The sequence below is a fragment of the Sinocyclocheilus anshuiensis genome, unplaced genomic scaffold (genome assembly GCF_001515605.1).
Source record: "Sinocyclocheilus anshuiensis isolate Anshui unplaced genomic scaffold, SAMN03320099.WGS_v1.1 scaffold976, whole genome shotgun sequence".
Lineage (NCBI taxonomy): Eukaryota > Metazoa > Chordata > Actinopteri > Cypriniformes > Cyprinidae > Sinocyclocheilus > Sinocyclocheilus anshuiensis.
The window spans coordinates 1,885,449-1,901,686 of NW_015552538.1; the positions used below are offsets into that span (position 1 = coordinate 1,885,449).

The 16,238-nt window shown below is 36.8% G+C and overlaps 3 protein-coding genes across 4 annotated transcripts in view; 1 reads left to right on the top strand and 2 right to left on the bottom strand.

Moving 5' to 3' along the window:
- Positions 1 to 2,492, top strand: part of dcbld2 (discoidin, CUB and LCCL domain containing 2) — a 19,692-nt gene extending 17,200 nt beyond the window's left edge. The window contains exons 12-14 of the mRNA XM_016454159.1: positions 357 to 403; positions 483 to 596; positions 686 to 2,492. Of these exons, the coding sequence (XP_016309645.1) occupies positions 357 to 403; positions 483 to 596; positions 686 to 1,059 (535 nt within the window). The 3' untranslated portion in view covers positions 1,060 to 2,492. The remainder of the gene's footprint in view (positions 1 to 356; positions 404 to 482; positions 597 to 685) is intronic.
- A 2,245-nt stretch (positions 2,493 to 4,737) lies between these two features.
- On the bottom strand, positions 4,738 to 10,948 carry tmem30c (transmembrane protein 30C). The gene is made up of 7 exons (XM_016454219.1): positions 10,401 to 10,948; positions 9,432 to 9,548; positions 8,370 to 8,477; positions 8,110 to 8,200; positions 6,356 to 6,505; positions 6,062 to 6,274; positions 4,738 to 5,530 (listed from the first exon to the last, which is right to left on the bottom strand). Exons 1-7 carry the CDS (start codon positions 10,596 to 10,598, stop codon positions 5,343 to 5,345), a joined length of 1,065 nt encoding a protein of 354 aa, XP_016309705.1. The 5' UTR covers positions 10,599 to 10,948; the 3' UTR covers positions 4,738 to 5,342.
- Positions 10,949 to 11,046: 98 nt separating this feature from the next.
- Positions 11,047 to 16,238, bottom strand: part of cmss1 (cms1 ribosomal small subunit homolog) — a 7,393-nt gene continuing 2,201 nt past the window's right edge. Inside the window, exons 2-9 of one of the 2 annotated variants that reach the window (XM_016454221.1) lie at positions 15,618 to 15,742; positions 14,472 to 14,549; positions 13,987 to 14,122; positions 13,841 to 13,900; positions 12,155 to 12,257; positions 11,921 to 12,069; positions 11,743 to 11,831; positions 11,047 to 11,278 (exon numbers count right to left, since the gene is read on the bottom strand). In XM_016454221.1, coding sequence (XP_016309707.1) covers positions 11,195 to 11,278; positions 11,743 to 11,831; positions 11,921 to 12,069; positions 12,155 to 12,257; positions 13,841 to 13,900; positions 13,987 to 14,122; positions 14,472 to 14,549; positions 15,618 to 15,742 — 824 coding nt within the window. In that variant the 3' untranslated portion in view covers positions 11,047 to 11,194. Of the gene's footprint in view, positions 11,279 to 11,742; positions 11,832 to 11,920; positions 12,070 to 12,154; positions 12,258 to 13,840; positions 13,901 to 13,986; positions 14,123 to 14,471; positions 14,550 to 15,611; positions 15,743 to 16,238 lie in introns of both variants that reach the window. The other variant, XM_016454220.1, reaches the window with a different exon arrangement.

Genomic DNA, 16,238 nt, shown 5'->3' on the forward strand with positions numbered 1-16,238 from the left:
CATATTTAAAATGTTTTCATAGAAATTAAGGTCCTTGCACACCGAGTCCGAAATTTTCGTATGTGTTTTTTTCGGGGGGGGTTTTCGTATTCGTAATCCTTTCCTATCAAAATGCTTGCTACGGATACGAAAACGCAGAAAAATGAACCTGATCCGAATTTTTTTATGACGGACGAAAGTTTTGGAGGCAGTGTGTAAACGTGATTGACACAACGTGAGGTCATATTTATTTTTTTACATGCGAAAATTCCGGACGAGAATTTCGGACTCAGTGTGCAAAGACCTTTAATGCAAATGGGCTTAAAGGACAAGCCATCTGAGATGATAATGTTCACCATCTGTATTCAAACCTACAGAAAAAGCCCGGAGGTGACTTATGACCTTCCACACTGGGAGCGCACAGGTGCGTCTGTTCTCAGTTGTTTACGCTTTTGCATTTCCACCTACATAAATTATTAAATGTGAGTGAATGTGTGCTTTAGTGTGGTGGAAGAGTATGAAACAGTTGCTGCCCTCTAAGTTGGATGGAGAAGACTGTGTTCGTTACAGTTCCACGGCAAGAGTAGACCCCCGGAGACCCCGGGTGGAGCCTGCAGGTACACATACAAACAAACTGTTCAGATTAGTTTTATGTTCTCCAACAAACACTTGAACAATCTATTTTCTGCCTTTCCTATCTGTGTAGAATACGCCCAACCACTTGTCACCAGTACAATGGCCTCTCTTGGACAAAGGTCAACGTTCAAGCCCGAAGAAGCCGATGCCCCCGAGTATGATGCTCCTATTTCCCCTGAACATTACCATGCTTACGCTGAGCCCCTTCCTGCATCTGGCACTGAATATGCCATGCCAATCATGATTGACAGAGCTAACCACCTATCAGGAGGCACTCTACCATTCAGGGGGCGTGGTTTAGTGGCTCGGACAGACAGCAGCCAATCAGCAAGCTCAGCCTATGACACACCCAAGAGCACATCTGATCAAGCCACACCCACAGAGGGACAGTTGTACCAAGTGCCACAGAATACCCACAATGCACCGTGTCAGAAAAAAGACTGACCAATCGCAGAAGAGCGGACCCTTTTGGAAGCCCACGGCTGAACACTACCTTTCCCAGAAATCTGCAGATCAGATCAGAATTTGCCATCTCAAATTGTATGCCGCGCAAGTCCTATCACTGAAATAACACACAGGAATGTCAGGAGAGAGAGAACAGCAGAGATCTCGTTACACTACTGTGTTTTGTGGGTGTTTTGTGTGTTCATATGTCTAAATGTGTGTATACGAGTGCATAATATGTGGCTGTGCTCTGCTATCAAACTGTGAGTCCTTAGATATCTGTGCATTTTTCAGAGAGCGGAGATGTATTCGACTCGATCGCTCGTTGTAAGGCACATTTTTCCCTTTAGGCAAAGATATTTTCAACAAAACCACCCTCACGCAGAATAACAAATGATCGCATTTCAAATGAATAGACAAACACTCTCATAACACTGTGATTCACTGTCATTTTGCACTGTTGTATTGTATTCTACTGTTACATAGGTGCCTTCTTTGTGACATAGCAACACAGGCCTGTGCTGGTTTCTCTAGTTCTGTTCCAAAACCTGGTGAGTTAGCTTGCTATCTATACTGCCTACATAGACACCTGCCTTAACAATGCAGCATACTAACTTATAGGGGTGCACATCTGACATTGGTTTTCTTAGCCAGAGATAGAATATTTTCGATCTGGTTACCGTTTAATAGATTCAGGGGCCTGCGGTTGATCTATCAATTGTACAATATTATGTGCCCGTTTTAATTTTTTTAAATTCAACTCACAAATGCAGCCAAAATATAATAATTGAACTCTGAAAATTGCAAATTCTGTATCTTCAACAAGAAATCAAGTCACACATGAGATCATCAGTCATCTGATGACAGTTCATCATTGACTTGTGCAATGATATAAACCATGACAACAGTCAAGAAAGTCTTTCAGTCTTCTGTGCAAATCTAGTGTTCTGAATTCTAAATTAGGTACTCAGTTATAACAATGTACTTGTACTGGAAACAAACAACAGTCAAACAAGTTTTCTAGTATATATCTTATAGATATATAAAAATATAATTTTTTTTTTTTGTTGCATCGATGCACCGTATCGTTAGTCACTGACTTAAGGCTTAAATACAGAACTTTTGTCTTGGTTTTTGCCCCAATTTACAGTCTGGACAAATCCGTGCTAGTTGCTGAAAGTCAGAGTCAGTCTGCAGATTTGAGGTGACTGATTTCACATAAAATCATAGTGTACGACCACATACTGCCAGGGATGCGCAGTTTTTCCTCTGTAACCGAAGTTAGTAAATGTATGATGCCTAGTGTTTAAAAATCTGTTTAGATTTGAAAAGTCTTATAGTCCTATCCAGCTAGCATGTTACTAGCTAATGGTTAGCATGTTGCTAAGCTAACACCTCAGCACCTGAGCACAAAAATACATTTTACACAAATATTGGGCAAAACAGTCAGTTTTTATGTATATTTAACTAGTTAGACTATATTTTTCATTATTGAATGACGTGGTTATTTATAATCATCAAAGGATTTGTCTACACTTGGATGAATTTTTTCACTGAACTCATTGCAATGCAGACATTTGGTGCCTTAAAATGCTGTCTTGCTAGGTAGCTCACAAGGTTTTGGAACAGATGATGGTTGTGTGCATTGTTCAGTTAAGTCTGAATAAATTTAAGTAGGACGGACTGACAAACATTTATTCAGCGCAGGAACTAGGAAGGCCTTTCTTAAAAATAATGGTACAGCAATGGTGCTGGTGCTGCATTTTAAATTTCCATGGAAAAGTCCTCCGTGCATGACTGCACATAGACATTCATGCTAAGTATATTATTAGTCATGCACGTCAACCTGTGCCACGCAAAAATCCATTTTATTTTTCCTGCTGATGTGTCTTGTATTAATACTCCCAAACCACTAACAGGTCGAGTTTAAGCTACCAAGCATGCACTGCTTCCATAGTTACACTGTCCTAATGGATACTTTACCAAATGTGACCCTTTAGCGGTCAAAGGTTAAAGAGCAAAACACCGACATTCTTGCCTATAACAGGATTCACTCTGTGCCAAGTTGTCTTTTATATATCTTTTTTTATTATTGTTGACTTGAAGACCAAACAACCTGATGGATAATCAATCCAAGCATATTATCCATTTGATTTAATGTTGTCAGACCAAACATTGCCTCACGCTATGGATTTTGGATACCAGGATGTTGCATGTTCAAAGTCAAAATAGTACACTGTTATGTTTGTCATTTACTACAACATTATAAGTCATATTTCGGTACTTGCGTTAGTTTACTGACTTAAAGCAAAGAAATGTCCACAGTGGTGGTGCTAGGGACATGCCTGTATGTTTCAGTGTCTTTGTGTGTTTAAAGTGTACCAGATTCAGTCGTGTATGTGCATGTCTGCTTGTAGTTCTTGAAATCTTATCAGAGTTCTATGTAATGTGTTTCTGTGCACTGTATCCACAAGCCTGTGTGTGTGTTCATGTGTGTCTGCCGTTCACTGTACATCTGTCTCTAAATGATGATTGGTACTGTAGATTGATTGTAAAGAAAAACAATTTAAAAATGTTAAATTGAATTTTATTAAAAAATTAAATGTAATTACAAAAACTAGGCAGCTGGATTAATTAATAGCTTTGTATCCTAGCCTTCAAATTTATTCAGCAGTGCCATTTCTTTTTTTTTTTTTTTACTCCTTTACTATTCACATTAATATATCAAAATATAAACACACCTCTATTAATGTGACCCAAGCAGCTGAAATCCCAAAGCATATTAACAGATTTGAGCTTCAAAATGTCTTTTTTTTTCAACATCAAAATTTCATTTTAAAATGTATATAAAGATACACGCTGAAATGTATATTTTTACACAAAGACGTTATTTTTCAATATTTTAAATACACACTATGTAGTTCATTCAAGTAGTCTTGCAGTGACAAAAGATTTTTAAATGACAAATTCCACGTAATCCCTCAATAATATATGGATATAATACGTGTAATAATTATAAATTAGAAAACACTTATGTCACACTTTGATATGTCATCTACTAAATACATTTATCATTAACAATTATTAAACAATCACAAACCATTTAGACTGACAAAAGCCCTAAAATTTCCTGCAAGTAGTATTCTAGCGTCTGACTGAGTGACACTGCATTATACCAAACTGACATACTGACAAAAGAGTCACTTTAAACTATTTGGCGCATAACAAATACATAAGCCAAGTGTGTAAACTAGTGTATTCTTCTACAACTTTAAAAAATTACCACGCACTGTTGTGCGTTGTATATAACAAGTAAACGCAGAGTTCAGTAAACAAATTGTCAAAGACGCCCCCTGCTGGCAGTTAGGACACATTACTGGTACACTCCTTACTGCATATATGCGGGACGCACTTTATGCGGACTAATATTATTTATAATTTATTTTAATAAATTGTTTTAAAACAGTATACAGTTGCTGTTGGCTCATTCATCGCACTGTAACTAGATCAAGTCAAGTGTGCCCTTTGTCTACTGCACATTTTACACATTGTAAGTCATATGGGAAGGGCCGCATTAAGACAGCACTGGGCCCTGGGGCTATGACTTACTGCAGGGGCCCCTCCTTTCTCGGGCCCCGGGGCTTCAGCCCGCCTAGCCCTATGGTTAAAACGGCCCTGCATATGGGTATGTACTGTAGAAAGTAAATTTGCATACTATGCACAATATACATACAACATACATAAATTAGTAGTATGCTATTCCAAACTTAGAATATGTAAAATGTGAGAAAAGACCCCAGTGCCATGATTCAAGACAGCTGGAAATTATAATTATCCATTACTCATTTCCTGACTGGAAATGCAGGCCAGTTTTTACATTTCATCAGGATATAATTATGTAGCATACAGTGGAGTTCAAAAGTCCACTTGTGAAAATGTTTCTATTTTACAATGTTCTGCTTTAACACAGGTTTGTTTGTTTCCATTACAGATTATATTTTAAGCATAACAATTTTAGTAAAACATTTACACAAATTGCACACTTGACTGCTATTCTGAATCTCAGATTGTTACTGTATATTTTCCACTGTATATAAGACTATAAATATTATTATAGAATCGTATCAAATAGGTTTTGGTAAACAATTTATTCTCAAAATTAGAAAAGCAGATATAAAGTTAACTTAAATAATACATTTTAACTGCTTTCAGTGTGCCTAATAATGACTCTTAAGTGCAATGTTTACATCATCGTTTTCTGATGGACATTTCCATCTTTTGGTTTATTCCTCCATGTTCTTGCCCTTTTTGCCCACTTTCACATACACCGTTGTGAGTAGGACAGCCGTCACCAAGATCAGTCCACTGGTGACCAGGTATGCTATGGGCAGGAAGTAATTCTGCCCACCAAACCAGGTCACCATTGAGATCACCAGCTCCTTCCGACCTCTAAAGGGCTCGACAGGAAAATCTCGAGTTATTGGTCAAGGCAAAACCTAGTTACAGGAAAAACAAACAAACAAACTAATGTAACTGATAAACATGATCCCCTAAAGAGATAGTTCACCCAAAAATAAAAATTCTGTCATCATTTACTTACTCTTGTTGTTCCAACCCTGTGTGACTTACTTGCTCTGCAATATGTAAAGATGTATTTTGAGAAATGTCTGTTTTTTTTGTTGTTGTTGTTTTTTTCCATGCATTATAAGTCAATGGTCACCAAAACTGTTTGGTTACCATAACAATATACTTCAAAACATGTTGTGTTCTTCAGAGTAAAGTAAGTCATAGAGGTTTAAAATTACATGAAAGTGAGTAAATGATAACAGAATTGTAATTTTTTGAGGAACCATCCCTTTAAACAAAAAAAAAATCACATTGTGACTATGTAAATTTGTCAGCTGTTTAAATAGGTTTTGTCACCAAACTGAAAGCCTGTCAGTGCTGCTGAACAATTTCCTTCCATTTACAACCAATTCTGTTCTCCATCAAGCAAGGATACTGTAATCTATAGAGAGGGTGTAGTTGCCGGCAGGCAGGCCTTCAGTGAAAGGCCCTTGAGCACGATTGAGAACCCCATAAAGCTTTTTGAAATTAGGGAAGGCCGCCTCTCTCATCCAAACAATCAGGTCGTCATTTATAAAGCCATTGTTGTTGGAGTCTGTGTCATCCAGCTCATAAACCGGACGCTGCCAATACAAGGGCCTAGTCGTGCCTGAGAACAAACAGACAGACAACAATGAGGAAAAACTGACACATATGTTCATAAACGTGTGGTGTATGCTGTGTAGCCTACCTTCAAAGGCTTGTTGGAGAGTGAATGTGTTGTTGGTCGGAGGGTTACGGAACTTGACGTTTTTGTCCGTGTACCAAGCGATGCCCTTCCTGTAGAGTTTAACTTGTATTTCTGACACATCCGTTGGATTATACATCACTGTTAATGAGTCTTAAAAAAAAAATATATAATTATATATATATATATATATATATGTATATATATATACACACACACACATACATACAGTCAAACCAAAAATGATTCAGACACCAGATATAATTTTTTTTCTTTACTAGTGGATGCAGGACACTATATATGTAAGTGACAATAGCAAAATAAACTGTGACATATTATACTTAAAAATTCTTCATACAGTGGACTACCGGTAAAATTGATAATTTGGGACCAAAAATTATTCAGACACTTTGACCTGACCATGTTTTACTTAAGTGTACTTTCTTTAATTGCTAATGCGACCTTTTTACACCACAGACTGAACAAAATTAAGCATTGCCTGGTAATTGGTTGCCCTAAATTGGTATTATTATCTAACTGTGTACTTAAATTTGATAGCTGACAGCTATTCAACCTAATTCTTTACTTCTATCAAAGTTATCTGACATTATCAAAATGAATTTGTTCTGACACAGTTTAACTGAGTTCTTGTCGTATTTTATTACCATTTTCTAAACAATAGCGAATAAACTGTGATAATGTGAGAAATGTTGAAGGCGTCGTGTCTATATACAAGCACAAACAGCGATTAAAAAAACGGACGGTTTATTGGCATAATTGTAACATGGGTCTTACCATTGAACATGCTGCTGGCCACGGCACCGCAGGGGGCAATGGGTATTCTGCTTGCATCGTAATCGAACGGCGCGCAGTATGAACTCGGAGCCTACGTGAGCAATAACAGCATCTTGAATGTGACAACAGCGCTACTAATGTGAAGCGTAGTGCGAGATCAAATAAAGACAGACGTTATTTTAATCAGCGAGTGGGAGGGATGAGGAAAGAGCGTGAAAAAGGAGTGCAAACAGAAGGGGAGTGAAAGAGACGTCGAGCACCTTCAGGTTGTTCTTCCTCCCCACCATCTGTGCATCATCGCGGGAGTCCATGTACCTCCGCAGGTTCTGATGAAAGTTCCTCAGAGCGTAGTAAAAGAAAACATCGCCCTGAGGGAGACAGCGCGCGCTCAGACGAACTGCTAGCTAGGCTACTTCATGTTGAAAGGAATTATTTTTTTCTTTACTAGTGGATGCAGGACACTATATATGTAAGTGACAATAGCAAAATAAACTGTGACATATTATACTTAAAAATTCTTCATACAGTGGACTACCGGTAAAATTGATAATTTGGGACCAAAAATTATTCAGACACTTTGACCTGACCATGTTTTACTTAAGTGTACTTTCTTTAATTGCTAATGCGACCTTTTTACACCACAGACTGAACAAAATTAAGCATTGCCTGGTAATTGGTTGCCCTAAATTGGTATTATTATCTAACTGTGTACTTAAATTTGATAGCTGACAGCTATTCAACCTAATTCTTTACTTCTATCAAAGTTATCTGACATTATCAAAATGAATTTGTTCTGACACAGTTTAACTGAGTTCTTGTCGTATTTTATTACCATTTTCTAAACAATAGCGAATAAACTGTGATAATGTGAGAAATGTTGAAGGCGTCGTGTCTATATACAAGCACAAACAGCGATTAAAAAAACGGACGGTTTATTGGCATAATTGTAACATGGGTCTTACCATTGAACATGCTGCTGGCCACGGCACCGCAGGGGGCAATGGGTATTCTGCTTGCATCGTAATCGAACGGCGCGCAGTATGAACTCGGAGCCTACGTGAGCAATAACAGCATCTTGAATGTGACAACAGCGCTACTAATGTGAAGCGTAGTGCGAGATCAAATAAAGACAGACGTTATTTTAATCAGCGAGTGGGAGGGATGAGGAAAGAGCGTGAAAAAGGAGTGCAAACAGAAGGGGAGTGAAAGAGACGTCGAGCACCTTCAGGTTGTTCTTCCTCCCCACCATCTGTGCATCATCGCGGGAGTCCATGTACCTCCGCAGGTTCTGATGAAAGTTCCTCAGAGCGTAGTAAAAGAAAACATCGCCCTGAGGGAGACAGCGCGCGCTCAGACGAACTGCTAGCTAGGCTACTTCATGTTGAAAGGAATTATGAGGTTCACAAGGTTGTCTAGTTCAAATTAGGCAACAGACTTTTTTTTTAATTACTTTAATCTAGGACGTCTTCTCATTTGATAAAAAGCTGTGTTTTGAATGGTCTAACAACTGAAGCATACAAACTTGCCATAGAAAATTATTGGTGGAAATCGTTTATACGAAAAGTACAATGGACATCTATTGGGCAGAAAACAGCTCTTATTTAAGAGCTCGTGTATTAAATAATAAAACAATGTTACATGAATTTATGTAAATCATGCTTTTAGCGGCGGGACTGTACTAGGCAGATGGAAAATTCTGCCGCAATTTCGCATATTATAAAAGTGTAGGCCTATCTACCTTTGCTCAGACAAGGTCTCATTTTAACTTGTATGCGTTTTTTTATTTTACAAACAATAGGCCTACCGTTCAAAATGTGTTGGTCTGTAAGATTTATTTGTATTTATTTGAGTTATTTGTAAAATATATCTAATATTGTGAAATATTATTAAAATTTTAAATTTAAAATGATCTATATATAATTTATTCCTCTGAAGACAAAGCTGAATTTGCAGCACCATTACTCCAGTCTTCAGTGTTACGTGATTCTTCAGAAATCATTCTAATATGCTGATTTGGTGCTCAAGGTACATTATTATTAATGTTAAAAACAGCTGTGCTGCTTAATATTTTTGTGGAAACCATGATGAATGATTTCATGAATAGAAAGTTGAAAAAAATAAACATTTTTTTAATAAAAATGTTTAGTAACATTATAAATGTCTTTATTGTCACTTTTGAAAATTAAATTTATCTTTGCTGAATAAAAGTATTAATTTCTTTAAAAAAAAAAAAAAAAATCTTGACCCAAAACTTTTGAAAGGTATTGTATACAGTCAGACCCACCGGAAAGGTTTTTGGAACGTGGAAGCTGACTGTGCATGTGCAGGCTGTTCTGGAGTCTATGGCACGCTTCCTCAAATTGAAGCACTGTTCACATGTTCCAGCATTGGTGTAGTCCACCTATGCAGCAAAAAAAAAAATAATAATCCATACAATATGAATGTCAAATGTAACTGGTTGAAGTTACATCCAGCATGTTGAGCTGCAGCCCTCAGTCATTCTATAATTCATATACGAGTCATTCTATAATTTAGGATATTTCACATCAGGAATAAAGTGTAAAAACAGCATTTCTCAATAAAACAACTACTGGTTACAATTTAGGCCTATATTTCATCATTGTAACACTATTTTTATATAAAAAGTAAAATATTGTATATTGTACAATATTGTATTGTATATTATATTGCTAAGCTGTAGCTAGGTGGGGTTCTTTTTGATTGTTTTTTAAATTATTTTTTTTTTAGATTTTCTTGTTATTTTTTGTATTTTTTTTTAGACTGTTAAACCGTTTTTTGTTTTGTTTTGTTTTTTTTAGTTCATAAAAAGTTCACCCCAAAGCTATGACATTCTGGTCTCTACATATGGCTTCCCTAGCAAGCAGTGCTAAGAACAAACAAACAAATTACTCATGGTCCATTGTAGTGAGTCAGCTACTTAAATTAAACAATTATTTAAGTTGCAATGGCTTTGGTCTTTATCAGTGTATTACTAACAGTTTGGCTTTTGACCACCAGCTTGATGAAAAATATAATGGTAGCGAAACCAAGATGTTAAATTTATCAAATTACATATGTTGGGTCTATTACAAGTAAAAATAGCAAAAGAACTTGACCAACACATGATAAGAACATACTAAGTTCACTCTCTGATGGATTTGTGTTGGTTTCCACAAAGGAACACATCTTCCTGGTCTAATTTCTCCACTTCCTGCTGTCTTGCAAACTGGCAGATGATAAAAACATGTCTAACCTTTAGTTCGTATGTGTTCTCAACAGTGATGAGGAGCCATATGCCCAGTAACAAGCACACGAGAGAGAGGATGTAGAAGGTTGGCAGCACGGTCTGTGCCGTGAGAGATGGAGACCAGGCAGGCAACCTCTGCTGTTTAAACGCCGAGTTATCCGGACGCCTCGACAGTGGCCCTGTACCTGCCTGCTTCTTTCCCATGTCAGATCCTCTAGAACTACTAATAACACAACTTCAAATAAGCAAGTGTTTTCTTTAACTGCCACCGAAGTAAGTTTTCCCAGTTCCCAGTGTGACTGAACCTTTGAACCTGAAGTGACTGTTACTTATTAACTACAACCACTCCACCTTTTACACACACAGAGTTGTTCTCCCTGTCCTTAGCTCTGACTGTTAAACTTCCCCAGCGCTCCACACATTCTTTTCCATCAGAACGGGGTCTCTCCTCATTCCTGGACTCTGCTGTAATGTGTGGGAGCAGCATCTGGGTGAATGTGTGTGTGCTTGGTGCCTGAGTTTGTGTGTTGCAACAGAATATTGCAAAAAGCAGTAGGCCTATATCCTGAATAAAGTATTAACAGTCTATCATGGGAGGGGCTCCTGGTGTACAAGACAAAAAAAGGATATGTTTTTGACCAATCAGATTTTTTTTTTTTTATAATCATAAAAAACATTCACACACAATATTTTTCTCTTGCAGCAGACAAATGGCACTACAATACATTGCAATCGTTCTATTACATGCTAAACAAGTAAATGAACATGAATGTGTACATAACAGAGAACAGAGTATCAGTTTAAAATAGTCCTATTTTAACTGTTCCTTCCCTGCAGCTCTGAATTAGACCATGGTCCATCATTTTCAGCAAGTCTCCTTTCACCTGAAACAACAAAAAGAATTCTAGCTTTGTTTTTCAGTTATCACAAAATAGTTAAAGTTTAAGGTGAATTAAATCAAAATAAAATGTAGTTTTTCAGATATGAAGTATGAACATTTTAAAGTTAGTCTTTCTTTGTCTATGTCTATTCTTGTGCACATGACGAACAACAGCAAATAGCAAAACATATTAGTTTCATCAAGGAAAAAATAAGCATTGTGTTTAAAAAAAAAAAAAGACAAAAGTTCAAGTCATTCAATATGTCCCGTTTCAACAAGAAACACGATGACACAGGACAGAAACTGTATTCAGTGTTGTCACCATCACCCAGAATTTTGGCAAAATCTACATTAGATCTCAATACATTATTAGATCATTACATCAGGATTACAATTCTTTAAAAATATCTTTGTAATTCAATTATAAACAAGTCTGTCCCATCTGAAAGCTGCACATATCAATGTTACCTCTGGTATATCCACCATTCTCCTGTGCTTCTGGTCTCGGTAGTTCCAGTCCAGAACCAGAAATCTTAGTCCTTGTGTAGTCAAACCCTCTAGAGCACAAAAAATCACAAGTCAAGTCGAGCAATAAAAAAAGTGGGTTAAAATAACAGATTTTCAAGAAATGTGCATCAAAGCAAACCTTTCTCTAACAGAGCACAAATTCTCCCGGGAGTTCCAACAGCAATATGGGTCACACCTTTACTCAGTAACTTCATCTGTTCATCCACCTTGATGTGTTTTGCGAACAGCTTCAGCACTTTAGCTTGTCCTTTGAACGCTATCAGCTGCCTTAAACACAAAGAGAGGGGGAAAAAAGTCTTAACGGTTGAGAAGGCAATGCTGTATTATTCAAAACAGGACATCTGAGACTCACTTAATGAGATCAATCGTCCTTAGAGCAGATCCGCAAATGATGAGCAACACCACTGACCGGGTCTGGGTGTGCTGCTTCTGTATTTTTGCCCACTTTGGACAAACTGAAAAAAATGTAGTACAAAAAAATAAAAATCCTAAGCCAAACATATAAGAAAACAAATGTTGTACATTAATATTAGAGTTGTTGATTAATGTGTTAATTAATAAAAAATAATGCAATAAAACAGAATTACACAATAATAAAGCCCTCTGAGTTGTCTGTAAAATATCATTTAAAAGTTTGGGGTCAGACAGATTCTTCTGAAAGAAATAATTACTTTTATTCAGCAAGATTAAATTAAATTGATCATAAACGACAGTAAAATAAATAAATGCTGTTCATCTTAACTTGCTATTCATGAAGGAATCCTGAAAAAAATTGATCACAGTTACCACAAAAATATTAAATGTTTAGTTCATTCAAAACTGAAAATTCTGTCATCATTTACTCACACTAGAGATGCCCCAAACCTGTCTGAGTCTCTTTCGTCAGTTGAACATAAAAGAAGATGAGAAAAAAATCTATGGAATTCAATGGCTAACCAGAAACAGTTTTAGCCGCTTTTCCACTATCGGGCCCGAACGGTTCTAAGAACTGTCAGGGACGGTTCCAGTTGTATTTCCACGTGAGCCTGGTGCAGCACGATTACAAACCGTTCTCGGCACGGTTAGGCAACCGAGCTGCTGAGCCGTGCTGGCAGAGTGCGTGTACGTGACGTCGCCACTCAGGATCTGTCACGTGTCTGTTGCCTGGCTGCTAGTTTCTCCGTAGCTTGCTAAGCGCGCTATTTTGATCAATGTAAACACAAATTAGTAATAAAATCAAAATAAATTTCTGATCATCCTCCATAACGCGGTGGTTATTTTCACCTCATATCATATGTATTTGCATTCCAAAGAGATCCGTTATCAGTCCCGCAGTGGAAAACGAAACCGGCCCGGATCGGCGCGGATGGAACGGTTATGCACAGAGAACCGTTCAGCACGATGGTGGAAAAGCAGCTAAAATTTTTGAAAACATTCATCAAAATATCTTCTTTTGTGTTTATCAGAGTCAGTAAATAATGACAGAATTTTCAGTTTTGTCTGAACTATCCCATCTACAACATTGATCAACATTGATAATAATAAGAAATGTTGGTTGCACTTTATTTTAAGATGTCCTTGTTACAGAGTAATTATATATTTAAGTACTGAATAATATGAATTAACTACATGTACTTAATATATGGTTAGGGTTAGGATTAGGCATAGGGTTACTTGCATGTAATTATGCATAGTTAACTGTTATTATAATAGTAAGTACATGTAATGTGTAACAAGGACACCTTAAAATAAAGTGCTACCAAAATGTTCCTTGAGCTCCAAAGCAGCATATTATAATGATTTCTGAAGGATCATATGACATGGAGGACTTGAGTATTATCTGCTGAAAATTCAGCTTTGTCAATACAGGAATAAATTATATTTAAAACATTTAATCATTATTATTTGTTTTACAATATTTGTGTAAGAGATTTCTTTCAAAAACACTGACTCCAAACTTTTTAATGTAGGTTTAAATTCTGCAATAAGGACACCTCTGTGCATATTCAAAATGACAGAGAAGATGCTCCTGGTTGGACATCTTAAAAAGGCACTTCACCTTCTTTGAGGTAGGAAGACAAGCTATGTGTAAGGTCATTAGAGCTGAGGAAACAAGACTCTGAAACAGAAAAGAAGACAAACAAAATCAACACCCTTATCCAGATTCAAATGAAACCACACACAAACATGCATTAATCGACTCACCGCTTAGCGTCAGTTCCTCCTGCTCAATAACAGAGCGGGTCTGGCTGTGGTGACTCTTCAAAAGGCTCATAAGGTCAGCTGGAGAGCCCGGCACAGGCTCGGAGCTTGTCAGTACATCTGTGATAGTTTTCTTCTTCTAAAGACAAAGAATTATGCAACAACAGCATGTTTTACAGCACATACATCAGGGGCAGGGACAGTGACTAGAAAAGGAATGAATGAATTCAGATAAGCTTTGTCCTCTAATATGATTTAAGAGGCGAGTTTCTCTGCATGTAAATGTTAACCAAAATGAGAAATGAGAAGTCAAATTATGTTTAGTGAAAACAAAGCATTTCTGCAGAAAGTTAGCTCTTTTTATCATGTCTTTTTGCCCCTTTTTATCAAGCATAAAGTGAAAACTATTGTGAAGCAGCATACTGAACTGAGCAAAAGAGTTTGACGTCTACAGTAACATTAACCGACATGTGAATCATAATTCTTACCTTTCTTCTCTTCTTGTTTTTGTTGGACTCCTTATCGCCCTTTTCCTCTGATCTCTCCTGTGTGATGAAACATTCTTTCTGCAGGGAAAGTAAGACACTCTTTACTTAAAGATGCCCTGGTTCTGTTTTTGCTCACAAGACCTTTTGTCTCAAAGACATCTCTTTGATGAAAAACCTAAATGCCTCAACCCAAGAAAAAATGACTCACAAAGTCGAGGTTTCTACATGTTTTGAAGTGCCATATTATGCTCATTTACAACTTCATAATTTATTTTTTTGGGGTCTGATAGAATACATTTACATGATTTAAAGTTCAAAAACACATTTGTTTTTCTCAGTTTCTGTCTCTTTAAAGCCTGCCTTTCTAAAACACTCAGTCTGCTCTAACTGGTCATCCGGCCCATTTTGTTGTGGTTGGTCAACTACATAGAGCTTTAGTGCTTGACAAAGTGAGCAAGTGATATTTTTGGGACTTTTCATTTGGCAATAAGCTCCATTTGCAGCCTACAAGCAAAACCATTTTAAGCAAGCTTGAATTTTGAATCTTCAACTCATGTGTCATTTCTGTCACGCTAGTATCACTAAACAGAATTGCAAAAATGTATTATTATTATTTGCATATTTGTCAACAACAAAACCAACGCCATTGGTTAAGCGACACTTTTTCAGTGGCCTTGATTCTGGAATTTTCCCATTCATTTTTCCTATTGGGATTTTTTAAAAAGTCACTGTTAAAGGGGTTATAAGCCATAAACTATACCAACCAACTAAGCGGTAAATCAAAACATTACAAACGTATCTGAAAATAAGTGTACTTAACGGCTTTAATAAGGGAAAGAACTACATTTGCAAGTGACAGTCAAATTAATAACAAAATATAAAATGCAAGTTTAATGCAAAATATGCATATATACAAATATTTAAGTAATTTGAGAGCACAAGGAGACTGACATGATTATGTAATTCAAAGTGCTTCACATGAGTGGCTTTCTTTTGGCTAAGTTATTGTTCATAATTAATTCTCCTATGGAGAAAATGAATGTGATTTTTACTTCCTGAACCCAACTATCACACACTATTCTGACAAAATATCTTTAATGGCTTCACAATCATCACCACCAGTAAATTTGTTTGTATTACGTTAACCATTTTCTTCTTCTTTTTCTTGGTGTTGTCTTGAGCCTGTTTTTCACCCTTCCTTTTCTTTGATGTAGATTTCTTTGGTTGTTCTTCTGCAAGTGGCTGTGTGTCCTCCTCTACCTCTGACACACCTGTGAGAAAGCAAAGTTTGCAAATAAATGAAAACTGATTGAAGACCACAAAAACATCACAATGCACATTAATAACACCAAATTAATATAAGAACTAACCAGAGCTGGGTTATGTAATCAGATTCCAAAAATGAAGTACTTGTAATTACAGGTGCATCTCAATAAATTAGAATGTCGTGGAAAAGTTCATTTATTTCAGTAATTCAACTCAAATTGTGAAACTTGTGTATTAAATAAATTCAATGCACACAGACTGAAGTAGTTTAAGTCTTTGGTTCTTTTAATTGTGATGATTTTGGCTCACATTTAACAAAAACCCACCAATTACTGTACATGTACTCAATACTTGGTATGGGCTCCTGTTGCTTTAATTACTGCCTCAATACGGCGTGGCATGGAGGTGATCAGTTTGTGGCACTGCTGAGGTGGTATGGAAGCCCAGGTTTCTTTGACAGTGGCCTTCAACTCATCTGCATTTTTTGGTCTCTTGTTTCTC